General features: G+C 55.3%; 1 protein-coding gene across 10 annotated transcripts in view; it reads left to right on the top strand.

Annotated features, from left to right (window-relative positions):
• The window catches only part of SFXN5 (sideroflexin 5), a 45091-nt gene that overhangs the window by 8345 nt on the left and 10074 nt on the right, over positions 1-26672 (top strand). For 3 of the 10 annotated variants that reach the window (XM_058193862.1, XM_058193861.1, XM_058193866.1), the window contains exons 3-13: positions 6702-6779; positions 9107-9133; positions 9815-9869; positions 10659-10684; positions 13441-13494; positions 14469-14525; positions 15531-15596; positions 16823-16913; positions 17599-17714; positions 19161-19246; positions 23239-23356. In XM_058193862.1, coding sequence (XP_058049845.1) covers positions 6702-6779; positions 9107-9133; positions 9815-9869; positions 10659-10684; positions 13441-13494; positions 14469-14525; positions 15531-15596; positions 16823-16913; positions 17599-17714; positions 19161-19246; positions 23239-23356 — 774 coding nt within the window. Of the gene's footprint in view, positions 1-6701; positions 6780-8471; positions 8946-9106; positions 9134-9814; positions 9870-10658; positions 10685-13440; positions 13495-14468; positions 14526-15530; positions 15597-16822; positions 16914-17598; positions 17715-19160; positions 19247-23238; positions 23357-26672 lie in introns of all 10 variants that reach the window. The other 7 variants (XM_058193859.1, XM_058193863.1, XM_058193860.1 and 4 more) reach the window with 7 other exon arrangements.

The raw sequence follows: 26672 nt of genomic DNA on the forward strand, positions 1-26672 counted from the left end.
AACCCGGAACTAAGGATAAATTTCCTGACAGTGAGAACAATTAACCAGTGGAACGACTTGCCACCAGAAGTTGTGGGTGCTCCATCACTGGAGGCATTTGATAAGAGATCAGACAGCTATTTATCTAGGGTCTCCTGCTTGAGCAGGGGGCTGGACTAGAACAGCGGTCGCCAACGTGGTCCGTGGACTACTGGTGGTCTGCGAGGAAATTTTGATGGTCCGCAGAAAAATTATTTGCACTAAATCAGGGGTCCTCTAACTACGGCCCCTGGACCAGATACGTTTAATGAACGTTTGTGTTGCTGCAGAGAGCCTCCCCCTTCGGGGTCTTTTTGTGAGGGTCGGAGGGTGGGAGAAATTCCGACTTAGGGTCTGCTTCAGCGTCCTAGTGTGGGGCTTTCAGTGAAGGTTGGAGGGAAGCGCCGCTGGTGGCGAAGAGCCGGAGGGCCTCGTTCCAGTGGGACTGCATCATGGCCTGGAACTGGCTGACCATCTCAGCCCGCTGAGCCTCCAGGCGCTGGTACCTGGCCTTGCACTCCTGCAGGTCCCTCTGCTTGGAAAGCCTATGCTCCTAGTCCTCAGTGAGGTGCTTCTGTTGAGCCTCCTTCTCAGTTAGACCCAATTTGAACTGAGCTGTTTTTCCAACTCTTTCTCCTGGGGGCTGCTTAGCTCCAACAACTGCTTCCTGTTGGGGCCCTAAGGAGCCCTGGTGGGGAGGCGAGGAGTGGCTGGCAGGGGAGGGGCAAGAAGAGGCCGTGATGACATCGAGTTGAACACGCCCACCCAGTCATATGACCACCTAGCCATGCCCACCCAGCCAGTCATTAGGCAGATCATATTGGTGGTCTGCGGGAGTGGTCCCTGAGGTCTAAAAGGTTGGACTAGAAGACCTCCAAGATCCCCCTCCAACTCTGTTATTTAAATTTAAATTGACTAAGGGGTCAACCAATTCTCCAGTGTACCTGAAGGCAGGTCAACAATCAATGGATGGAAATGTGCTAGCTGTGGGGGATTCTGGGAGTTTAAGTTCACTGGAGAGTTCTTCTCCAGTTCTGGAGAGTTCTTCTCCAGTTCTGGAGAGTTCAAAGGGTATAGCGCGCCCCCACCCTCCAGTTGCACTCAATCCAAACTATAACGTAGAAATCTAGCATATAGTTTACTAAATATAGATAAAAGACAAATTGGCAGGTAATTGGCAGGTTCACGCTTGTCATCCTTTTCAATACAGTGGAAAAGTAATAGAGTTACGCCAGCCTTTTGGGAGATAGAAATAATTGTTTAGAGTAGTAAAAAGGGGAAATGAAGGAGGACCCACCGTACAGGATTTGATTTTGGAATTTCTGGAAAGGGTAGCGGTAGTTTTATTCTTTCCTGTTTCTCCATTGAACTGTTAATATTTGCATTTCCGAGGGTGAAGGCAGCAACTGTTCAGAAAAGGGGTGCACTGTTAACAGGTGTGCAGGTCCACAGTTGGAGCAGGTGAGATCCAGTCTCTGCACACCAGGCAGAAAATGTGTCCAGGGAGAGCTTGGCTTTCTCCCTTCCTCCACTGAAAAGAAAAAGAGAGAGAGAGAGGGAGAATGAATGAGTTTTTGAGTGTTGGGAAAAGAGTGGCTGCGTCTAATCCTCGTTTTACGATCACAATGGAAGGAGTGGATGAAATGACTGTAAGTCTTAATCCTGATAAGAATTTGGCAACCTTCTTGGAGGCATCTAGAAATTGGTCACTGAAAAAGAGAACAGTGACATCTTGAGTGGAAGAAAAGATTAATTAAGAAAAGAGCCCATTTCGTTTTGCTAAACAAAACAGTTGTTTAAGGGAGTTTGGCCTCATTTTAACACTTTGCTTGCTACAGTTGTTACGTGAATCACTCCAGTTGTTCATTACTAACATGGTTAAGTGACTCTGGCTTTCCCACTGACTTTGCTTGTCAGAAGGTCACAAAAGAAAATCATAAAAGGGCTGTGGTGGTGCAGGGGTTAGAGTGTGGGATGGCAGGCAAACTGCCCGCAGCTAGGAGTTCAATCCTGATTTGCCTCAAGGTTGAGTCAGCCTCCCTTCCTCTCTCCCCCCTTCCCTCCCTCCCTCCTTCCTTCCTTCCCTACCGCCTTCCTTCCTTTTACAATCCCTTTACGACCTCTGGACTTGAACTCCCAGAATTGTTTTGCCACTGTTGTTAAGCGAATCACACAGTTGCTAAGTGAACCCATTGACTTTACTTGCCTGAAGCCGGCTGGAAAGATCACAGATGGTGACTGTGGGACGCTGCAATCATGGCAAATACATGCCAGGCACCCAAAATTAGATCATGTGATGGTGGGGACCGTTGTAAGTGTGAGGACTGAGTCATCTTTTTCTGTCCCAATGTCACTTTGGACACTCGCTAAGCCAGTGGTTTAAGTCAAGGACTCCCCGTCGGTAACCCGAGTCTAGCGGCCCTTCAGGCTGGCAGAGCAGAGGGGAAGCATCTGTGCGCAGGGCGCAGTTAATTCCCACCCGCATCCTGGTGGGAAGTGCCTGTGATTCAGGTATGATTCATGCCAGCAGCCGGACCAGGGTGGCAGATGGGCAAGAAAGCCAGGATTGAGCCGCTGGGTTGTTTGCAGGCTGGGCTGAAAACCTCAGGCGGAGTTGGAAGGTTTCTGTGTTTGAAGTCCTGTTTACAATGGCAAAGTGGGGATCACGAGTCAATCCATCTCTCAGCCTGGCCCACCTCACAGGGTTGTTGTAGTATGGAAAATAGGAGGAAAAAGGAATGCAGGTAGTCTCACAATTGAGCCTCAAATGTCTATTGCTAAGTGAGAGAAGTGAGTTTTGCCCCATTTTATGACCTTGGTTGCCTTGGATGTTAAGTGACTCTGGCTTATCCATTGACTTTGCTTGTCAGAAGGTCGCAAAAGGGGATCTTGGGATGCTGCAACCGTCATAAATGTGAGTCAGTTGCCAAGTGTCTGAATTTTGATCACATGACCACAGGGGAGGCTGCAAGGGTCACACGTGTGAAAAACAATCATAAGTCACTTTTTCAGTGCTGTTGTAACTTCAAACGGTCACTAAATGCACTGCTATAAATCGACTACCTGCTGCCCTGAGTTATTTATAAAAACAATAGAAGGCGGGATAAAAAGTCTTTTTCAAGAAAGGAAGATCCGTAGCACTGCATTGCTCACCGGGGTGGGGGGGGTTGTCCTCCTGAGCTGCTTGGGCCTCTGCCTTCTTCCCAAGCAAAAGGTGGGGGGTGCCTGATTGTCAACCAATCAATCAATCAGCTGGGAGGGACTTTGGAGGTCTTCTAGTCCACCCCCCTGCTCAAGCAGGAGTCCCTATACCTTCCTGGTGCATATAGGAAGGCGCCACCGGGTCTCTCTTAATCCAAAGCTGCGCTTACACATTGGACGCAATCCAGGTATGCACCTCACCCTGTTCCCCCCATGTGGGACCCCCCTGTGAGCATCCAGGAAGCCCCAAACGGACCTTCTCCAAGTCCTTCGAGAGTGATTAATCTCTGGAGGAGAAAATGGCAGGTTTCCCCCTCCCCCGAAATTAACATTAGGGGAGAAGCCTGGAAATGCTGCTACTAAGGGGCTGCCCTTGCAAAGGCCCTGGTGGCCTTGAGGGTCGTCTTGGACAGAAGCTGTCGCGTAGATGTTTTGAGGGAATAGCGGCTGCTCCTTCCGGCCAGACTCTTCGGGCAAAGCTTTCTCACTATCCAGACAGTGGACCCTTAAACCTTTTATGATTTTGGACATTTTAACGATTTCTTTCATTGTGGACATTAAATTTCGGTCTTGCAAAAAGAATGGCATGTAGCTGATGCCAAAGCAACAGCAACAAAGAGGCAGGATAAATACCCTGATATCTTGGATAAGGTGGTGGCCCCCTCCCCCCCGTTCCCTCTCAGGCTTTGATCCCCACGGATCTCTCTCGCCAGACCCCCTTCTGGAGCTGAGCTCCTGCGCCTGTGCGGAGAGGATCTGCCTCCTTCTTCCTGGCAGGTGTCAGACTTCGATGCTTAAAATTAGGCTCTTAATTGCTTATAATGAAACGGTGTGGGACCATCTGAAAGATTCGGCAGGTTTTTTTGCGAAGCTAAATTAGTCCATGTGACATTTGCTGCTAACGCACAGCAGGGGATTGGGGAGTTCGGGGAAACTAGCAGGCTGCCGGGGGTTGGGGGGTGTTGTACCCTTTCCCTCCCCCCAAGAGGGAAGTGGCCAGAGTAGCTGGTAGAGTATTGAAAGGGCTTCTTCCCTCTACGACGGCCTTCAAGCTGCCTCCAGCCGGTTGGTGGTTCTGGGCTTTGGGTGGCTATTATTGTAGGTGGTACAGGTAGTCCTCGACTTACAACTGTGATGGAGCCTGGCCGTTGTAAAGTGGGTCAGCATATGACTGATCCTTTTGGGGCAGTCACAAACACTTGTTCGCTTTGGGGTGTTCTTGCCAGGACCCAGATGTGAATGCGGTTTTTGGCAACAACATTCAGGGGAGTGTGGAATGCTGCAAACAGCTGCTGATCTCATCCCAAAATGCCATCACAGGATGGTGGGGAGGGGAGAGCAGTCAGACCTTCAGAACCAGGCGCTAAGTCCCTTTGGGGGGGGGGTCTCTTGTGCAACATCAAATGATCACTAAGCGACTGTTGTAAGTAGAGATGTTTGTGTGTTGTGTAATGTATGTGTCCACTTCTGAGAGCGGGCAACAGAAGTTCATTTTTAATGGGTGCCAGTGCGCCCCCAGGAAACAAATGACAGTAAAGGTGATCTTATCTATCTAATCTTATAGATTGGGGCAGCAATATTGGGTTGCCGCAAAGGAAGAAGGCAGTGGAGTGAAGGGTTAGGGCCGGGGAGGGGGCTTTCCTGTTCACTTCTGCTTGGGCCAGGTCCCAGGTTGGGGGGGGGGGGCCTTCACCTCCTGGCCGTGGGAGCCTCCCGCCTGCATCCAGGCCCACCTTGCTCAGCTTTGCACTCCTGCGTCTTCCCTCAGGGCAAGCTTCTCTCTCAGCCCCCGAAAAAGAGGCGCAGAGGTGCCCAAAGTCTTTCATGCAAGCCTGGGCCATTTTGTGCTGCTGGGGGCTGGGGGGCTTGGTCCTGTGCTGCCAGCTGGGCCCTGCCAAGGTTGTTATAGTAACCAGGAGAGGACAAGAGGGTCCATTGATGCATTTTCTGGGTCTTCATTCAGAAAAGCGGAGGGAAGCACGGAGATGGGCTGCAAAGAAGGCCTGGAGTTGGACAATTTGGGTGTCCAAAAACATGCTAATGAGGAGGAGGAGAGAGTCCCCCCCCTCCCCCGAATGCTAAGCAGAGCTTGGCTGCCTTTTCACAGGAAAATGGGTCACTTTCTTGGCTGCTTGGTTACCATTCACTGGCCTGGCTCTGGAGGCTCAAACCAGCAGGCTCTGGGAGACCTTGGCTCTCCTCCTCTAGGCCTTGGATGCCCCCTCCCCTCCCGCCTCTAGGGCTGTTCTCGGCCTGCCCCATTGAGAGTAGTTGTACCGGGGGATGATTTGGGTCCCTGGCTGCAATTAGGGTACCTGACTCTTTGGGGAAAAGTCCAGCTTACGAGATGAACTTGGTCATTTGTCCAGTGTCTGCCATTGGGTGCTGCCCTTCTCTGGATCTGGCAAATTTCTTCACTGTCCCCACACTGTCCCCCATTGCACTGCCTTTGTACCAAAAAAAGGAGAATCTTTGTAGCTCATGGTTGAAATGAGGGGCCCTGGGTGGTTTTCTTGCAGATGTTTCATGACCCAACTAGGGAATGCCATCAGTGCTAGAAGGGAGTGGAGATTGGGAGGAGAAGAACTGTGGGATCCTTGGTGCTTTCTGAGCTGGGTTGCTGTCTTGCAGCCCTTTCATGACCCAATTAGGTCACATCATCAGTGCTAGAAGGGGGTAGTGTTCACTCTGATGATGTTAGCTAGTTGGGTCACGAAACATCTGCAAGAAAACCACCCAGCTCAGAGAGCACCAAAGACCCGTCAAGAAAAGGGTGGCGGGTGGAGAAGTGGGGGGGTGGGGGCACACACAGCACTGGACTCCTACTCAGAGGGAAAAGAAGGTCTTGGAATGGGGGCTTCCAAGGGTCTACCTGAATCTTGGAGGCTGACTGACATACATTCCTTAGTGGCTTGCAGGGTTGAAACGAAGGGACTTGGAAAAGCTTTAGAGCAGGGGTGTCAAAGTCGCGATGACAGGTTGTTGACACCCCTGCTTTAGAGCAATTGCCACCTTGCAAGTGATGGTAGGACATGCCACGGGTGAGTTGCCGGCCATATTGATTTATTGAGTAAATAAATGAATACATGAAGTCTCCCACGGGGGCTTCTGTCTCATTTGGGAGGAACCTTCTGAATTATCAGTCCGGGCGAGGAAGAAGCCAAGTGCCCCCATCTGCTTCCCTCCCCATCGGCTGCCCCCTCATGGACTCCTCGGCCTCTCTGGGGCCGTCCTCCCTTCTCTCAAGACAGACCCCCTTGCTTGAAAGGGGAGTTCAGACAAGGCCTTGCCAACTGCTTCGATCCTCACTAGCGGTTCCTTGGTGCCCCTGTTCTCGGGGGTCCCAAGCACAGCCCCGGCTCCCCTCTCTTGGCCCCCTCCTCCCCCCCGGGGGAGGACATTGCCCAGAAGTGGGAGGCCCAGCTGGGCTCTGGCCCTTTTCCTTTCCTCAACGGTGTGGGTGATGCTTGCTGTCTTTTCAGAGTCGCCTCAAGGAAGCCATGCAGTTGCTGGAAGACTACAAACTCGGCTCGCTGCCCCCGGGAACCACCAACAAAGAGGTGATCGGAGGGAAGGAATCCCCACCGTCTCCTGAAGGAGAGACCTGGGCCCAGTGTGGGGACAACCAGAGGTTAGGTAGTCAGATGCTGATGCGGAGGCCAGGTGTGTGCCAGGTGTGCCCTTCCTGCCCGTGTATCAGTAGTTCCTGCCTTGTTGGCACAAAGGGCCCTCGAGCATCTCTTCTCAAGAATGGCGGAGTTTGAATAGAATAGAATAGAATTTTTTTTATTGGCCAAGTGTGATTGGACACACAAGGAATTTGTCTTGGTCCATACGCTTTCAGTGTACATAAAAGAAAAGATACCTTCATCAAGGTACAACATTTACAATACAATTGATGGTCAATATATCAATATAAATCATAAGGATTGCCAGCAACAAAGTTACAGTCATACAGTCATAAGTGGAAAGAGATTGGTGATGGGAACGATGAGAAGATTAATAGTAGTGCAGATTCAGTAAATAGTTTGACAGTGTTGAGGGAATTAATTGTTTAGCAGAGTGATGGCCTTGGGGGGGGGGAACTGTTTTTCTGCCCTCCCCACTGTCTGTTTCCTGGCCAAACTAGGATAGTCATTCTCTCTCTCTCTCTCTCTCACACACACCCTTTTCACCACAGCCTTAATTAGCATTAGAAAAGAGCCTTTTCTCACCTGCCGATGCTCCCTGCAGTCCACACAATTGTGTGAGAGCCCCCCCCCCCACTTTGGGATCTGCTCCATTTAGTGACCAGGCAGCAGCTGAATCATTCTGAGCTTCCTTCCTTCCCTGTATTCCAACTTCCTTCCAGGATGCTGTGAGGACTAATTAATTAACAGGGGTAAAGTGTTATTTAAGTGTTCTGAATTTTTATTACTTTGTCCCTTGCAGAATTCTTCTGCTGTTGCTTTTGCTGTTTTACACCTGTGTAAATCCCCTGGCTCTGGCTCGGCTCCTGCGGGGGCTCGGCTGGGTGAGATCAGGAGAAGATTGAGCCTCTGATTTGCACAGCTGGAGGACAGCAAGGCGCCTGGCCAGTTTTCCCACCCTGGCTATTCGAGCCCCGATGTCTCACGTCCAATCATTTGGAACTGGCTGGGCTGGCTCGGGTGCTAAAAAGTGTTTTGGAGGCCAATTTAAGCACCGAAAGCAAACCAAGCAGAACCCAGCAGGGTGTGCTCTGAAGAGGAGGAAAAGGCTGATGGGAAAGAGGAGACGCTTGTGTGTGTGTGTGTGTGTGTGTGTGTGTGTGAGTCATCCAGGCGGTCCCTCCTGCTAGCCATCTCTTGCCCAAAGGATGAAGGACGGGCAAGCAGCTTCTCAGCCTTGGCCAGCCTGGTGTCTCCGGGCTGTAGGGCGTCAAGGGCCATAATGGCTGGGATGATGAATTGGTCCATCACATCAGGAGGGCACCAGGTTAGGGAAGGCTTGTCAAGCAGCTGAATACGGTATGAAATGAATTGCAGTTCCATTAAATTTTGTAGATGTGCTCAAAAATAATCCCCTAAAATATTAAAGACTCGGTTTGTGTGTGGGAACCATGAGAGAAGAGTTCCCTGGGCAGCTGAGAGGGCTGCCTCTTCCCTTCTTTACCTGACCACAAAAGAGCTTCTTCAGATCCTTGGCGAGATTCTCATACGGAAATCCTGATTGCGTTTGGCTTCTCTGTGATACCATTTTCCTTCTTTTATTCAACAATTTTCCTGGCTAAGGCACCCCAAACCTATTTCTGTGTGGCAAAAAGGGAGCTGACCTGACTTGAGAAGGAGTCTTCTCCAGATGCCGACTGAGATGTCTTCACGTCTCAGCCACAGAAGTGTCCAGATGTCCAGAAAGAGATGCTGAGACCTCTCAGATTTTGGAAGCTGCCTAGAGGCCCTTGGCTGTTGACAGGGCAGGACCCGAGAGGGATGTCAAAAACCGTCTCTTTGAATTCAGTGGCCCTTCTAGGACGGGACTGGAGAGGCCCAGCCAACTGTTTTCCTGAGGGCCCGTTGGCTGTGTCTTCTGCCTTGATTGGCCTAGGAGAGGAAGAAGCCCTTCCTTGCCCCAAGAGGGAAGGGCAAAGTTGCCCCCACCCCATCTTACCAGCTGCAGCACCCACGGCACCCACTACAAGCATCTCAGGTTGTGGGGCAGGGTTAGTCAATCCCTGCCCCCTCCCCTGCCGTGGGTTTTGGGATGAGGTGGGTGCCCCCCAGAGCTGTTCCTTTCCTCCAGTGAATTTGATCTGCCCTCCTCCTTGGCATCCCCCCCTCAAAGCTGCCTTTTGGGTAAGGGTCTCCCTTGTAGCCTTTGGCCTGCGTATTTGAACCAGCCACCTTAACCGTGTCTTTTGCTTTTCCAGCTTTGGAGAGCACAGAAAATAAAACAGGTAATTTGCTCAGAGTCCCTCCTGAGTGATGGAGGATGCTTCTCCTGGTGCCACCCTTGGCCCTGACGGGGAAGGCAGGGCTCCCTTGTGACGGCCGGGGCCTCTCGGTCCGGGGCTTAGTGGGAGAAAGCCTTTCCTGCCAGGGAGCCTTTGTCTTCCATTTGCCATCGCTTCTCCAGAGCGCAAGGCCTTCGGGGCCCAGCCATTCCAGAGCCTGGGTTGGGAAGAGAGCTTAGATTCCTCTGCATTCCCATAAGGATAAGGCAGGTTGTTCTTCCTCCACCTCCACCCCAATTAGCTTGACCTCAGCCTGGGTGGCTGGGTGTGTGTGATTTGATATCTCCCCCCACCCCCATGTGCCAAGAAACCAATTTTTTGGGTCATGGAATAGGCGAAGGGCCTCAGAAACAGTGGGGAGGTGCTGCCTAGTGAGGGATCGGATGAGAGGGGAAGCAGCCACACCTGAGAAAAGGGTGGAAAAAGAAACTTAGAAATGAGCTGCCTGAACTTCTCAGGCTGTAAAAGAGACAGTGGGAGGTTTGTACCTTCACATTTGCAAGACTAGCCTTACAATGAACTAGAATGAGCTCATCTGGGGGTGTTTCCTGCCTGGTCTGCTTGGGAGGGTGGGGGTTTCCAGGGAAGCTGCCTCCAATTCCATTGCGTCTCCTCCTTTTCTAGGCCATCATCCACCCGGACACGAACGAGACCATTTTCATGCCTTTCCGAATGTCAGGTATGGCCCCGTGGAGGTTTGCTGGATTTCGGGCTCTCACCTTCTCCAAACCTGGGTGCTTTTCTCTGCGGTCAGTGCTGGTTCAGCCCCTCAGTGGCCCCTCTCTAGGTCAGCGGGAGAAATTCTTCTCTTCCTCACTTTTGGTGGAAAGCCCAATCCCAGAAGTCGAGGGCCCCTCCACCTTCCTCGCCTCCATCCTGCTGTAAATGACCAAGCAGGTAAGGAGGGTGAGGATGACGAGGTCGCCATCTGCCCAGGGTGCTTGAGGTTAGCCTCCTGGCCTGAGTGGGGCTGGACTCGATGGCCGCAGGAGTCGCACTCAACCCTAGGATTCTCATCCCCTTCAGGTGACCTCGATTGGCCAATGAGCTTCATGAGCCCACATGACCTTCCTCAATTTGGGGGTCCTGTGCCTGTAAATTCACACTCTGCCCTTGTGTCAAACCCTGTTGCTCTGTGGCTTCTCTCATGGGAGAAAGTAAAGGCAGCGTAGACTCACTAAGGGAATAGCTATAGGAGCCTTGCTTCCATCACCCAACAGGTTCTAGATGTATTCCGCTAGAATATATCCCAGAATTCCTCCTGTGGTTGGGCATTCTGGAGGTTTTGGTTTACCCCCATTTGGGAATCCTGGCTGCAAAACTCTGGCCGGCCATTAGATGGCCCTGGTGGAACTTCTCTGTGCTGCCCTCCAGTGTTCACCTGAGTTCTTGCAGCCCCCATCCAGCAACTCTTCTTCCAGGTGGGGAAGCGTCTGGGTCTCAAACGATGCTTTTCTTTTTTCCTTAGGTTACATTCCTTTTGGCACGCCTATTGTAAGTGTGAAAGCCTTGCACCTTCATTCTGCGTAGCAAGAAATGCCTTTCTTAGCCTTGACTTCCGGTTCTCTGGTTCAGTCAGGACGTTATTCTCGGGCTCCTTATGTACCAAGAAGCCCCCCCCCCCCCGGGAGGCCCTTGTCTGCTTGCCGCTGCATTACTAGGCTGCCTGGGGGCCCCAGATGGCCCCGGGGGCTGATTGGGCACATCAAAGACCCCTCTCCTCTTTGGGGCCCGGCTGAAGTGGGCGGGCTGCCCTCTGCCTCCCTCCAGCATCGCTGCTACTGGTGGGTGAAGGACCAGGAAACGGAGGCAGCGTCTGGGGCAGGGAGGGACGAGGAGACCTGCGGTCAGAGAAGCGGCATTGAGCAACATTTGGCTGCCATTTTGTGGGGTTCTGGTGGGGAGGCCTTTGCTTGGGGCAGCCCTGCAGCAGCTCCAGCCCCTCGCCTTGTCTCGCCTCCTTCCAGGGGAAGCACTGGCCCCGTTGCCACCCTTCTCCTCCTGGGAGGCGGCCCCTCCCTCCGTCTCTCTGGGGAGCGTTCTGGCCCCATTGCCAGAGACCATATGGGCCTTGCAGTAATGATCTCTTGAAGGAAGGCATGGCAGGGTTCCCAGCACAAAGAGGGGAAAGGTGTCCTTATTTATGTTTAACATTTGGGTGGTAATCTGTAATTAACTTTGCAAAAAGTTAAACACAAATTTGAGTTAGCGATCAGGTTGACACCAGAATCGGCCCAAATCCAGACCTGTCAGAGGAGCTGAGAGCTGTCAGCGGAGCTCCATTTTGCAAGCTGTAAATGATAAACTGGAACCCCTTGTCATAAAGCAAAAAAAAATGATTTTCAAATGTTACATTTTAATTTTAACATTTATGCCAATTGATCTGTGAAATGTAGTGACATAATTGGCAGCTCTCTCAATCCCCGTCTGAGTTTTCAACTGAGCATACTGGGAAGGAAGGAAGGAAGGAAGGAGGGGGTGTTTTGAAGATGGATGGAGGCTAGGAACTCCCTCCCTCCCTTCCTCCTCCTTTTGTATTCTTTCTTTCTTTCTTTCCTCCCTCCCTCCCTCCTTCTCATTCTTTTTTGTATTTTCCTTTCCTTCCTTCTTCCTCATCTTCTTCCTCCTCCTCCTTCCTTCCTCTTCCTCCTTCCTTTTCCACCTCCTCCTTTCTTTCTCCTTCCTCCTTTGTCCTTCTTTCCTTCCTCCTCCTCCTTCTTTCTTTCTCCTTCCTCCTTTGTCCTTCCTTCCTTCCTCCTCCTTCTTCCTCCTGCTTCCTTCCTTCTTCCTCATCTTCTTCCTCCTCCTCCTCCTCCTTCCTCTTCCTCCTCATTCTCCCCCCCTCCTACTTCCCTCTCTGGGGGTCCAGTTGAAGCAAGTCTGAACTTGGTGCTAAGACCATCAGGTGACCTCCCCACTCAGAAGCCTCCTGGGTTTTGGCCTTCAAGGGCAGCACTGGTAGATTCTCCATTCACGGCTGGCGAGGGGGAGGGCAGAGGGGATGCACAGATGTGTGGTCCACACAAGGTGTCAGCAAGGCAGAAAGCCCCGCTGGTTGAAATTCTCATCCATAGTGCAGGAGGCCATCTGAAGCAAAGCAGGTTGTGCTGGCCAGGACCTGGGTCTTTGTCTCCGGTGGGATCCATGAATGGGGGGCGGAGGAGGCTTGGAATGGCTGTCCCCAGAATCCTTTCTGCCTCTTATGCGCAGCTCCATGGAGAATCCATTTCTGGGGTTTCGCTCGTTGTTGTCTTCCTCTCCGCCAGGAACAAGCAAGGAAGCCGTAGGTTTTTGGCAGACCCCGGCCCAGATGGTGGAATGGCGCTCAGCGTGCCTCTTGCAGGCAGCCCCTCACCCATGTGTCTCCCCCTCCCCCTATCTGGGGGGATCTGCAGCTCACTCATTTCTAGCCATTCTGTGCCCCAGGATCCACCTGCCCCTCAAGAGAAAGAATTGGGGCGGGGGTCTACAACCTTGGCAGTGTTAAACCTGGCCGACTTCAACTCCCAGAATTCCCCAGCCAGCTTTTAGTCTGAGTTAAAGTTGCCAAGGTTGGCAACCCCTGATCTAGGGTACAAACAGTCCTTGGCTTACGGCCGCAGTCGGGACAGGAATTTCCATTGTTAAGCAAGGCAGTTCAGCCATGTCTGATTTTATGACCTTTTTGCCCTGGTTGTTAAGCGAATCAGTGCAGTTGCTAGGCGAATCACACGACCCTGGCCACCCCGTTGATTCTGCCTGATAAAGTCACTAGTGGCAATCGTCTGACCCCGGGACACTGTGGTCTTTGTTCATAAGTGCTGGTTGCGACGGTTGTAAGCGTGAGGACCACTTGTGAATAATTCTCAGAGCAACTTTAGCTCTGAGTGGTCGCTAAATGGATCGTTATGAACCAAGGGTTACTTTGCAGATAGACGCAGGTTTGCAGGCTGAAGCCTCAGGGTGCTGCCAGCTTATCCTGGAGGGAGCTGAGCCTCCCCTCCCTGCCAGCCTGCTGGCCCCCAAAAAAGCATCATCCCTGCCTCGGAGTCTGGGAAGAACCGCCAGCAGGGGGGCCAGGGAGCATGTGGGTCCAGGGGAGGGGCTCTGCCCGGGGAACCCCTTTTCTTTGGGCTGGATGGGTGCTGAAACAGCTCCTCCCTTTCTGCAGGTGGCAGGCATGCCCAGGGTGAGGCTTCTCACTTGCCGATGCTTGCCCACCTCAGCCTGCCTGGCATTTGCACCTTCCTTGTTTTTGAAATCTCTCGTAGGTTGTGGGTCTTCTGCTGCCAAACCAGACCCTGGCCTCCACCATCTTCTGGCAGGTAAGTGCGCCCATCATCGCTTGCGGGAGAAGCCTCTGCCAGCTGCATGTTTCAAGCAGTGATCTCCTCCTCAGGCCTTCCTTCCTTCCTTCCTTCCTTCCTTCCTTCCTTCCTTCCTTCCTTCCTTCCTTCCTTCCTTCCTTCCTTCCTCCATCCATCCATCCATCCATCCAACTTTTGTGCCACCCATCTCACTCTGCAAAGCGACTTGTGGGCAGCTGTCATCATTCATAAATGGTTGCTGCCCTTCTGGGCCCGTCTTCTTGGTTTCTCTGGGAGAGCCAGGGTCCCTTCTCCCCCCCTTTTCTATCTCTTCCCTCCATCGTCCTATATCCATTTCCTTCCCTCTCCTGCCCTCTGGATTCTCATCAGTTTTGCAGCCGCCGCCACCACCACCCTCCAGCTAGAGCACACCAGGCCTTCCTGAACCAGGGGTCCAAAGGGAGGGGGCTGCTGCGGATGCTCCCCAGTCCTCCAGCTGCCAAGGCCGGGTTGGGCCAGACTGAGGGACCCCCAGCTGTCTGCGGAGATGGTCCCTGGGCTGTTCCGATGAGACACCCAGACCAAAGCCGGTCTCTGTTCCCCAGACAGGGCTGGGCCCAGGTGTTTGTTCTCCTCCTAAAAAGTGAGTGGTTTCCCTCGTTGTGGTTGTGAGGATGTGCCAGAAAGGTCTGGCCGTGTCTGGAGGGCCTGCAGAAAAAGAAACCAAGAAGATGACAGGTTCTGCATTGTCAGCAGCTTGGAAGGGCAGAAACTGAAAGGACCGTGTGTGTGTGTGTGTGTGTGTGTGCGCATGCACCTGCAGGTTGAGTGGCCAGGGCGAGAGTGGTGAGCTATTGGGCCTGTGGTGCATTGGGGGAGGGGGGCTCTTGTCTCGTAACCGTAACCCTCCTCCTCTTTCTCGCACAGCGGTTCTGCCACTGGACTGGCCGCCTCCTGCGTGTGCTGACCTCTCTCTTCTCCCTTCTCCTTAGTGGTTGAACCAGAGCCACAACGCCTGTGTCAACTATGCAAACCGGAATGCAACCAAGGTGAGGGGGAGGGGGGGAGTGCCTCCCCAAGGGAGCACAGGGGGCCTCCAGATCCTCCTCCTGGGGTGCAGGGAGAGCTCCAGTGGCTGGGACTGGTCAGCACATCACGCCCTGGCCAGAGGTCCGGATGCCAGGACTCGGCTAGGCCTTCACATCAGGCCCCTCTGCCATCCTTTGGGGCTGGGCACAGCATCTGCCTGTCTCTCGGGAAGGTCAGAACCAGGGGTGAAATCCAGCAGGTTCTGAAGGTTCTGGAGAACCAGTAGTGGACATTTTGAGCAGTTCAGAGAACCGGCACCACCTCTGGCTGGCCCCAGAGTGGGGTGGGAATGGGGATTTTGCTGTATCCTTCCCTTGCCACGCCCACCAAGCCACGCCCCCAGAACCGGTAGTAAAAAAAAATTGGATTTCACCACTAGTCAGAACCTCCTGCCACACTGCCAGCTCTGCAGCCCTGAAGGGACCACCCTGCTCCTCCTCCAAGGCGCCCAGCATCCAGCTGCTGGAGCCCAGGCATAGGCTTCTGGTGGTAGCCAGCCTTCCCTGCCCCACCCAGGCCTCCTGACTGGCTGAGTCTCCGGCCCCAGAGCAGCCAGCTGCATGGCCAGAGGATTTAGGGTGGGGGCCTTACTGCCCAGAGGCCTCCAAGAGGGGCTGCAAAGAGCTGTCCACAAAGAGCAAAAAACCCCCCCCCCCATATCTTGGTTTCCTGCTTGTGATCTCAGGGGCTGCCTTCTATTAATCAGAATAGAACTGGAAGGGACCTTGGAGGTCTTCTAGTCCAACCCCCCGCTCAAGCAGGAGACCTTATATTATTTCAAATAGGTGGCTGTCCAGTCTTTTCCTAAAAATCTCCAGTGTTGGAGCACCCACAACTTCTGGTGGCAAGCTGTTCCACTGGTTAATTGTCCTCATTGTTAGGAAGCTTCTCCTTAATTCTAGGTTGCTTCTCTCCTTGATTAATTTCTCACCATTCTTTCTTGTCCTCTTCCGCCTCCTTCCCAGCCGTCTCCGACCTCCAAGTTCATACAGGGCTATCTGGGGGCCGTGGTCAGTGCTGTCTCCATCGCGGTGAGTGGCCCTTTAAGGCTTCTTTTTTCCCCCTGTTGGGTGGGGGCGGGGGGGTGAGTGAGAAGCAGCAAGATTTCTCCTCCCCCCAATGTCTGTGGACTGAGGATCCCCACAGGGCTGGAGTGACATGAGGGGGTTCGGATACCCAGGATCTGTGGGGAGGGAGCGCTTTGCTGATCTTGTGTAGCCCCATAGAGGTGGAGGTGGCCTCAAGACAGTCCCTCCCATCTCCAGAGTTTCATCCAATGAGCAGGTTCCGTTTTGGACATGGGGTGGGAGCAAAGCTGGCTCGGGAATTCTGGGAGTCGAAGTCCAAAGGTCATAAAGTTGGCATCATTGCCTACCCCTGCAGTAAACTGACCAGCGAGATACTGCCAAGGAGCCTGCAGAGCTCCACCCACACTGACCCTTCTGTGCCAGGGTCCTGGCCCCTTGGTCCAGCTCTCCCACCCGCTTCTCATTTTCTCTCCTCCCGCCGGTCACCTGCCCTGCCCCGCCTCTCAGCAACACCATTTCTCTGGTGAAGGTGCCCTGCGGCTTTCCTCCGTCCTTCTGCCCACCTTGATAATTGTCTGCCAGGAGCTGCTCAGATGCGTTGATAGTCTGCGAATCCCCCACCAGCATCTGCCGTGGAGCAGAGGGACCCCCACCGGCCTGGCTCCGCTGACCACTTAGCACCCGAGAGAACCGTGCTTTTGGCCTTGAGGAGGAGGTCTCGGCTGGGCTGCTCTCTGGATGAAGCCATCAACCTTCTCCTTGGGAAAGGAAGTGGATGATGGGTTTTGCCTCTGATCTTGCGGGGTGTGTGTGTGTGTGTAGAATTGAAGGTTCCTAGTCTTGGTTTGCTTGACTGCTGCCCCACATCATCTGACAGGCCAAGGGGGCTTCCTTGCGAAGAGCAGATGCCACCTGGAGGGTAGGTGTGTTGTGATTCCCTTTGCCACACTTTTGTGAGTGTTGGTTTGGAGACGTTGTCTCCTGTTTAAAGATGATGCGGTGATGCACACCTGAATCTCGGGACAGCCATTTACTCTTCAGGGTTTGGGGGGTTTCGGCGAGCCCCCACTTTTGCTCTCACCACCTGCCACCTGCAGATTTCCAGGAAGGGTTTTTCCTCAGCTGATGAGCATTTAACAGAGGGAATTGGGGGGAAGAATCCCTCCCTTGGACGCCCAGCAAGTGAGGGGCTCAGCCCCCTGACCTCCCTTGGCTTGCTTCCCCCGCAGGTGGGCCTTAACGTTCTCATCCAGAGAGCCAACCAGTTCACGCCGGCCACCCGGCTCCTGATCCAGAGATTTGTGCCATTCCCTGCCGTAGGTGAGACCCTCTGCCCGCTCCCGCAGGCTGGTGCCGCTGGGGTCCCTGGTGCCAGGCGTCAGCCAGGCTGGAGGTATTGCGGTCTTGGGGGGCGGGGCGATGTCTGGCATAGCAGGATCAGGCATTCCCCTGACTCACTGGGGGCTGCTGTACCCCCGAGACCCCTGCCCTGGGCTCTGCAAGGAGCACTTCCCTCATTTTGTGGCCCAGGCCCCCAAGGCTTCCAGACTCACCCTGCAGGGTGTGAGGGGCAGGGATGGAGCCAGCCCCTCCCCCACATGGCTGTGCCCAGAGCTTTTCCTGGCTGCTTCCTCTCTCCTGCTTTGGGAACAGCCTCGGCTTGCCCTGGGGGGTGGGGGGTGGGGAGAGAAGGGTGGGCTGGGGATGCCCAAGATGCTGTGGGGGAGACAGGAAGCCTGAGAAGCTGAGGGCATCTGGTGGTTTGGGGGAAGGGGGTGTGTGACTCCCTCAGAGACTTTGGGGGTGTAGCCAAGCTGTGACCCTCTTCCCCCTCCAGTAAATGCAGTTTCAGCCAGGTCCAGGTCCAGGGGGATCAGAGTTCCAATTCTGATACCGCCACCCTTCTGTGGGATTGGGAGCAGTGCAGCAGGGGGCTTTCCCCTGTCCCAGGAGTGGTGGGCTCTCCTTCCAGCATGGCTTTTCAGCTGTTCCTCCCCCCCCACAGCGAGTGCCAACATTTGCAACGTGGTCCTGATGAGGCACACGGAACTGGAGGAAGGGATCGATGTCCTGGACGAGGAAGGGAATGTGGTTGGATCGTCCCGGATCGCAGCCAGACACGTATGTGCCTCCTTTGGCCAGGGCCGGGAGGAGGGGGTTGGGGGTCCCCCCAGGGTCAGGCACAGAGTGGGCGTGCAGAGGCCAGGTTTCTTGGGCCTGTCTTTGCTGCCCTCCCCCCTTCGCCCCTCCCCTCTGGGAATTTCTCCTGCTGGCAGAGCAGGGCCTGCACCAGGAGGGGACATTCCTCTGCTGGTCAAGCATTTGGGGGGGGGCACCCGGGGTGCCCTAAGCCCTGCCAGCAGAGGGGTGGGAAAGGTCCTGGCGCTTCTGGGGCCCATGAGAGCAGGAAGCCTTTTCCCTCCTTCTACAGTTGCCCCCTGAGAGGGAAGGGTCCCGTGGCCGATTGTGGGGTAGCAAGGAGGGTTTCTAAGTTCCCTGCCTGGAATTAATTAGCGATCGCCAGCCGTGTCTGTGGGAAGATGCTCCAGATGTTTCCTGACTCCCACCCACACCTGCCTGCTCCTTCCCCCTCCCCCCCGCCTCCAGTTCAGCCCTGCCATCTGCAGTCACCCTGGGCTTTCTGCTTCTGAGTAGCTCTTTGCCAAGATAACCTACACAAAGCCCCACTCAACGTATTGTGTCTCTGATAGGCACGATTGTGTCACTGTTGTGTTTCACACTGTCCCAAAGAGAACACCTGTTCAGCTGGCAGAGCCCCTTTGGGCCGGAGACCACCAGCCTCTGAGAAGTTAGAGCCTCCGGGGCCCCCGCAGCCCCCTCCGTCAAAACAGTTTTATACTGCTTTTTATTCTGGACCACCACCACTCGCACCCCGGCCCAGAAGATCAGAGCTTTGCTCTGCTGCAGCCACACTTTGCACCCGGGGGGCTGCCCTCTGAGCTGCTGCCTCCTCCAAGACGTGAAGGGCACTTTCCAAAGAGCAGGGGTGGGGGGTGTAGGTGCAGGAGACCCGAATCCCTTCACAGTCTGGGCGAGGCTGAGCCTCGGCAAACCCACAAGAGCAGGCAGATGATCCACAGGCCCAGGTTCCGTGGCAGCCCAGAATCCCCTCCCATGGCAGCCCAGAAGGGTTCTGGGCTGGGCTGCTCAGACGGTGGGCGGGCACTTGGAGGGCACTTTTGCAAACTGCAGGGCTGGCATCAAGAGCAATGTGGGGGGGTCAGAGGATGGGCTCGGCCTTCTTCCCAGGAGCCAAGGAGGTGCCCAGCAAGACGTGTCCGAGGCACCAGGGTGGGCACAGCTGAGGAAGGGCCCATTTGCAGAAGCACAGGGTCCTCGGGATGCTCCACCTTGTGTCCTCCAGATTCTTCCTTCGGCTGCAACCTGCCAGGGCCCTTCAGAGGGTGGACCTGGCAGCTTCCGGCCCCCGTGGGGTGAGAGTGACCCCGCCGGGCTCTTCCCTGTCTCCCCACTCGCAGCCCCCCTGTTCCCGGCAGGTGAGGGCAGGCGACGAATCTGACGCAACCGCCCACCGTGTCTCCTCAGGCCCTGCTGGAGACGGCGCTCACCAGAGTGGTCCTGCCCATGCCTATCCTGGTTCTGCCTCCCATCATCATGTCTCTCCTGGAGAAGTAAGTGGGGCGCAGATGGCGCTGGGGAGGGGGGGCTCCCCACAGGGCTGCAAGAGACCCCCCAGGATGACAGAAGGGTGTTTTGGGTGTATTCGCCAAACGCTTGTTCTATGAATGCAAAGGAACGTGCTATTCCAGCCCCTTCCAGCCACTCAGGCTTCCGTCTCATTCCATCCTCCTGGGTGTCGGTCAGAGCTTCCACTTTTAGGATGTCTCCATAATTGAAGAGAAGCTCCTTCGTTTCGGTGTATTTTTATTAAATTTAGAAGCTACTCAATCCTGGGCAGCTGGCTTATAATTAAAGCAGAACCATAAAACCCACGGGATGAAAGAACCAGGCATGTCTGAGAAATGTACAATATAGCAAAAACAATAGAAGAGAACATTTCTAGCTCAGGGTTGAACTGTGGGGTCCTTTGGTGCATCCTGAGCTTCGTTGTTTTGAAGACATTTCATTACCTTACTAGGTAACATCAGCAGTGTGTGTGAGTGTGGGGTTTGCTCCCTGTTTATATACATATATAGGGGTTTGCCTTGCCGGTATTGGTGGGGATGTGGTTTTCCCCCCTGCTGTGGGGACTCCACATTCTCCTCTCGGCTCCCTGGGGAAGCCGCCAGCCGGGCGCAGCAGCACCTATTTTAAGCTCCCTGCTTGGGGGAGGGGGGAGGGGGGAGGGAGCGTGTGGGGGGGGTGTCTGCAGATGCGAAATGCCGCTGTTGGTGCTGCTCATGTTGGCTTAGGTTTCCAGGAAAAGAGAGTGGGGTGCTCCCCTCCCCTCCCCCGCTGCCTGATTCTTGAGGGGCGCTACCTGGCACCACGGCCTTTGGCCTCCTGCAGGCAAAGGATGATGGGTGGTGGGGGAGAACGGGGGAGGGAGGAGTTTCTGTGAAGCAGAGGATCTGCACTTGAGACTGTGGTCCTGAGGCTGCAGCTTGTGTGAACCCCGGGGAGCCCCAGAAGCAACCTCAGCTGGATTGAGTCCTCGGAGGACGGTGGCTTCAGCGGCTGAGAAGACACCCCCCTCTTGTAGGTAGCTTTGGGGGTTCATGGGGTCCCTCGTTTCAAGGGCCTTGAAAGTTTTGTATCCTTTGAGCATGGAGGGCCCTGTGGTTGGGGAGGGCACCTCCCTTGTCAGATCAGGACGTGGGGGGAGTGAGGCGGCCTGTCCTGGGTCAGGGGCTCAGCAGTCAGAGTGGGGGAACAACCACAAGGGTCCCTTTGCTACCCCAGAAACGCCTGCCTTTCCCCAGCCCAACAAGGAGAATCTTGGTAGCTCAGGGTTGAACTGGGGGCTCCTGGATGCTTTCTGAGCTGGGTGGTTTTCTTGCAGATGTTTCATGAGCCAAGCTAGCACTGATGATGCTCCCTAGTTTGAGTCATGAAACATCTGCAAGAAAACCACCCAGTTCAGTTAGCACCAAGGGCCCCACAGATGACCTCCTCCTCCTTTCTAGCACTGATGGTGTTACCTAGTTTGGGTCATGAAACGCCTGCAAGAAAACCACCCGGCTCAGGGCCCCTCATTTCCCCATTTTGTGGCTCTAAGCGGAGACATTGATGGCAGACGTGTTGACTATAAACACAGCCCTTCCTGCCCCACCCGGAATCTGCCAGCTTTGGAGCGTGCCCTGAGCCCCTGCCATCGCCCGCTCAGCGCCTCCGTCTCCTCCGAGGCACATGCCGGTCTGGAGCACCAAACCTGAGAACGGCTGGGCGTCCCGAGAGCAACTTCCATATGGAAGGCATTGCAGGCCCTCCGAAAATGCCGGCGACAGCTGCCACATTATGCAGAACATGAACCGCTAATCAGCCATGTGCCGAAACTTGAAGGAAGGTGCGCATTCAAGCTCGGTGACACGCCGTGTCTGCAGCACAGATGCACCGTCTGCACCACCGTTCTCTCCGGGTCCCTTCGGGGGTGGAGGCCTTGGCTTGCCCATCCCCCCCTTGGGCTGTTGGAAGGGGCTTCCTGCCTCCCTGAGGCCCTGTCCACAAGAGGAGGGGGCTCCGTGGAGGGACCAGCCTCGGAGGCCCTTGCTGTGAAGAAGGGCTCTGTCTCCCCTGGCAAGGGAGCAGAGGCCACTCGGGTGGCAACAAGGAGACCCCCACTTCCTCTGTGTCTGTTCCTGCTCGCTGCCAGGCAGGAGGGAGAGGCTGGGCTTGCCCCCTTCTTTGCAGGCTCCCAAGTATCAAGGGCCCCTTTCTAAAGCTTTCTGGGAAGCCAGCTGTTCTCCTTTTCATCAAACCAAGCCTCCAAGGCAGGGGTCTCCAAGCTTGGCCACTTTAAGACTTGTGGACTTCAACTCCCAGAATTCCGGCTGGCTGGGGAATTCTGGGAGTTGAAGTCAACAAGTCTCCCAAGTTTGGAGACCCCTGCTCTAAAGCCGGTTGCAGGGTCTGCGTGGTGTGGGCTGACAAGCGTGGATCACCCCTAGCCAGGATGGGCTGCAGGGCAGCCAGAGGGCTGGCCTTGATCCTGGAAGTCCTCCTCCCATCCAGACCCCAGCAGAGAAGGACTCTTCGCCTCTACAGTGGGAAAGCAGCCGTTCCCACATGCAACCGACACTGGAATGAAGGCTTACGGGGATCCTTCTCTGTACTCTGCACAGTGGCTTCCTGTATTTGCTGGTAGCTGGAGCACCTCAACCTGGGCTCCACTGTCAGCTGGATTCCAGCCAGGGAATTCCCCCTTGGGGTTCTCACAGCCTCCCTCCAAAGCTGGCTGGCTCTTTAGCCTGCGCCTGCCTGGCAGAGAAAGCAGGGGGAGTTGGGGGCCAGAGGCCCCGGGTGGGCAGGGCTTGCCCTGACTGGTGTGCGGGATCAGGGTGGCACCCTCGCAGGCAGCCATCGGGCCTCGCTGTGATTTTTAAGAGGTCTGAAGGCTGAGCCTCCCTCTCGCTTAATTGTGAGTCATTTAGCCTGAACTTTGCAAATGCTGAGATCTGAGTCCCAATTAAGACATTGCACTTCATGTGATAATTAAGGCTTTTGCTTTAAATCGAGCCATAACGCCTCCTAATTAGGAGGCCGTAGCCATTGTGATTTGAATTGGTCTGAGTTTAAAACACCCAGGGTGGAAGTCACACCTGGGAGCCTCACCAGCCAACGCTCTAAATTGGTCCCGTTCCCCGTAGAAATGGGGAGGAGCCCAGCGGCTGCAATTAAGTGGCCGCAGACCCCAAAAGGAAAGGGGGCGGCCTGGGGAAGAGGGGCCAGGCGGGGTCCACTCGGGCTCCAGTGGCTGCAAGGGTGCTGGGTGGGATTTCAAGGGACACCAGCCACTTTCATCGGGAACACGGAGAGAGTAGATGGGCTCCCCTGAGGTAAAAGCCCAGTTGCCCATGGGGGGAGCGGCGACCGCCTGTGTCCTCCTGCCCTGCCTCTGGTTTGTTTGGGGCCCTTGGCAAGGCCAGCGTCTGCCTGACTGGGAGGGGATGAACCCCTTGCCAAAGCTCTCAGAATGGAGGAGGGAGGTGAACAGGTCGCCCAGTTGGGGTGGGCAGCAGCGCTTCAGAAGAGCCTGCTGTCCTCAGTGCTGCCCCCACCCTCCGGGCGCAAAGAGGGCAATTGTCAAGGCCCCTTCAGAGCCAGGGTGGGGTGGGGGGTCGCTGAGGGCCCTCTGTCCATCCCCTCTGAAAGGAGTCCAGTGGGGCAGCCATCACCACATCCCTCCTGCAGCTCTGCTGGGCGCAAAGGAAAGAAGTCTTCCTGTATCAGCCGGAATCTCATCCAGCTCCCTGGTTCGGCCCTCGTGGTCCTTGCGGGAGAGGCAGGCAGGCAATGACAGGAGACCAGGGCGTCCTGGGTGACGAGGGCCAGACCCTCACCCAAAAGACGTTCCCTTCTGCGGAAGGCCTCTGACTCCCCTCCCACACAGGCCCCTTGGGGGCTACATCGCCGGGTCTTCTCCCCAAAGAGGGCTGCGAGTGGGGCAGAGGAGGGGGTCCCTGTGGGTTGCTCTGTCTGACGATGACACCCGTCTGTCTTCCAGGACGGCTTTTCTGCGCTCCCGACCTCGGATGCTTCTCCCGGTCCAAAGCCTGGTGTGCCTTGCTGCCTTTGGCCTCGCCCTGCCCTTGGCCATCAGCCTCTTCCCCCAGATGTCACAGGTCAGTGACACCGGTCCCCGGGGGGGGGGGGCAAGGGGAGACTCTTGTGGAAGGGTCCCAGGGCACCACTGAGCGCCCTCTCGGTTGACAGAGTGGCAGGTGTGGATGTCCTGAACCCACCTGTTCCAGAGCCCCAGCTTAGAGCACCCGTGGGCAGGGGGCTCACTCACCTGCAGTTCCTTCCCACTGCCTCTCAGAGGGCACCAAGGGCTGCTCCCCCCGGGACCCTCCCAGCGCCCCAGAGTGAGACCTCTGTGGCTCGGGGCAGAGATGCTGCTTGCAGTCTTTGGGGTGGGAGGACAGAGAGTGCGTGGCACCCCAGAAAGTTGTTCTCGCTGCTGCCTCCCTCCGCACCTGACCCCACATTTCAAGGCCAAGCAAAGAGTCCCAGGCTCTGAGGCATTTACAATCTTTTGCTGCTATTGTCCCAACGTGGCAGGTGTGGCCCTTGCTTGCAAGTGGCTCTCTGTTTGTGGGGCACCCATTTAACTTTATGGGGTGCTGGATTTTATTGCAAATAGCTGCACTTTCCTATCAACCCACTGCAGGAAGAGTTTAACCAAGATAAGCAGTGAATAAGTAATGGGAGACCAGGGGTGCCGCCTGCAGATTTGAGAAATACGTAAATGGTGGTTTTAATTACTGGATTGGTGACGGGAATTGCATTCGAAGGTCCTGGTTTGGGCAACAGTTTGACAGGAAAAGCCTTTTCCTCCTTTGTGTTTCAGGATCAGGGAAGGGCAGCATCAGAGGAGTGCCGCCCCCCCGTCCGTCTGTCCCCCGCCCCTCTGCTGGCTTTGCAATGGGCCACCTGGAGCCCCTGAAGCCCTTTCATGAAAAGCGGGGTGGGGTGGGGGTGGGATTGGCCGCCCCATTTTAATTAGAGCACCACTTTAATTGGTCAAAGGACTTTAATGGGTTACCCAGAAAAGCCGAGGGGAGCCCTCTGAAGGGGCAAGAGCTGCTCTCAGGCGAGCACAGAAAGTCCGCCTCCGCTTGCTCTGCCCGTGGAAGAAGGTGGCTGGGGGAGAGGAGTGGAAACCCTGCCCCGTGCCAGCCCAAAGCTTGAGGCTGGAACCCCAAGAGAGGGGCCCTTCTGGGCAGGAAACATTTGGGCTCCTGAAGCGGAGATGGAGGGGGGCTGCTTGCCAGGGAGTCCCATTTGCAGGACCCCCAAGGCCCTTTCCTGGGGCTCCTGAGACAAGGGCTCGGGGGGCCAGTGGGGTGGAGGCTGAGCCTGCCTGCGTGGGAAGGCAACTGGCACGCCTGAGACCCTCCAGGTGCCCAGCAGGAGGGCCAGCAAAGTTAAGGGGGCCCTCCAGGTGGATCTACGGCAACTCCCCACAGCCACCCCGCCAAGGGACAAAAGATACACTAATATGGAAGAAATAGAGGAACAGAATCATCAAAGAAAGGATATGGCCGCGGGGACAAAATGAAATGTGAATGAAAATAATGAAAATAATTTTCAACTCTTTTAAATAATTGAATTGTGCCTCAGCGAGTTGCCCTCTGGCGAGTTGGTCATGATGAGTTGGCCGTGGCGCTTTGTCCCATTTCGCCTCCTAGTTGGCTCTGATTTCCCAGAATGTTCTGGAGGGGCCCCGATACTAGAGGAGAAAACATGGGGCTCCTGTGTTGGCCTTGCAAAGGAGGCCCCGTTTTCCTCCGCCTGGTGCCCCTTGTCAACCCCCCTGCCCTGCCTGCCTCACCGTCCCTTTCAGCCTTGCCTTCTGCCCGCCTCCAGGGAGCAATTCTAGGAACTGATTGATTGATTTAAATTCTTCGGCTCCCACCCCCATCCAAAAGGATTCTGACTTCAGATGCTGAGAGTATCAGAGGGAACTGGGGGGGGGGGGTGGCAGAGCAAGGCAGAGATGCTGAAAGAGGCAAGGCCACGCAAGTGAGCCCAGCACTTAGTTCCTCAATAGGGCCAGCCAGATGGTGGGGGAGGGGAGGAATGGAAAGCACAGCATTTACAGGGGGCAACTCCTCGCCCCCCAGGGCCTGAGAGATGAATTTGAAACCCTCCAAGCCAGCAGCCATTGCCAGATCTGGAACCTTGAACCGCCCAGGTTAGCAGCAGTGCCCTGCGCGATGCCCGTTTCACATTGCAAACCCTTGCCAGTGGGAAGGGGGCTTGGCTGGCCCTGCTGCATGCTTGCAACAAGGAAGAAACTCCTCCTCTTCCTCCTGGTACTCCTCTCTACAGGCATCCACAGGTGCCCCTCATTGCCCCAAACATTTCAGCCTGTCCTTGGGAGGCAGCTGCCTTGCCCAGCCCTTGCCCAGCACAGGTTGGGAGCAACTGTCCCTCTGCAACCGGACGGACCACCACAAACCACCCCTCCACCGATTGAAGAGCAGCTGAAGGGCTGCCCCGGGCCCGGGCATCCTTCTGGCTCTGCCACCGGGGGAGCGGCCCTCCTTCGCCAATCTGTCTGAGCCTCCCTCTGCTGGCAGCGCCATGAGAGAAGCAAGAGGTTAATGAGCCAACGCGCCCGCCGTGGAGTTGCGGCAGCAGCCGCACAATGACAGTGAGCAGCAATTACTAATTAGATGCAGTTTAACAGGAGGGGGGAGTGACATCTCCTCTTCGCCAACTGTCAATAATTAGCAGATCTGGTGAGGCTGAAATGTGTCCACAGTTAAAAGGCGGCTCCTGCCTGGGAAACAAGGAAGAGGAGGAGGAGGAGGAGGGGAGGGGAGAGGAGGAGGTGTTGGTGGGAGGGGCCACAGGGAGGCTGGGGCGGGACCAGCCTCGTCCACTGGGACTGAGCTGGGCCAGCCTCAGGGCAGGGGGAGGGTCTTCTGGTCCTGCTGGGGGTTGGCGCAGGGCTTTTCCGGGACAGCACGAAGGCGGGATCCAGTGCAGCATCAGGGAAGGATCTCAGCACTTCGGGTGGCAGGAATTGAATTCCACAAGAACAAAGGATTGGTGTTCACTTAAGCAAGTCAGTTGTTCAACCTCTAGTCTGGCTTGTGGTCATTGTGTGAAGCCCTTGGTAAGTCTGGTCATGATCCCTTCAGGATTTTAGCCCAGCCCCAGACCGCTGCCCGAAAGGCCCCACTTTGGCCCCAGATTTGGAACTGGCATGGAAACAGCAGGAGCTCCTTCTGAACCCATCCTGGGCAGGAAAGACCCCTGGGTACGGGACGGTTCTTGTACTCCATGCCCTGCCAGAGCCTCTCAGCCACTCTGGGCCAAGAAGGAAGGGAGGAAGGAAATGCTTCTGAGTCCAGGTGTGCCAGTCAGTCAGAGGCTTCCTGTGCTCTCTCCCTCCTGGCAGCTTCCTTGTTGGCCTTGCTGGGCCAC

Source organism: Ahaetulla prasina, chromosome 8 (genome assembly GCF_028640845.1).
Source record: "Ahaetulla prasina isolate Xishuangbanna chromosome 8, ASM2864084v1, whole genome shotgun sequence".
NCBI classification, from domain to species: Eukaryota; Metazoa; Chordata; class Lepidosauria; order Squamata; family Colubridae; genus Ahaetulla; species Ahaetulla prasina.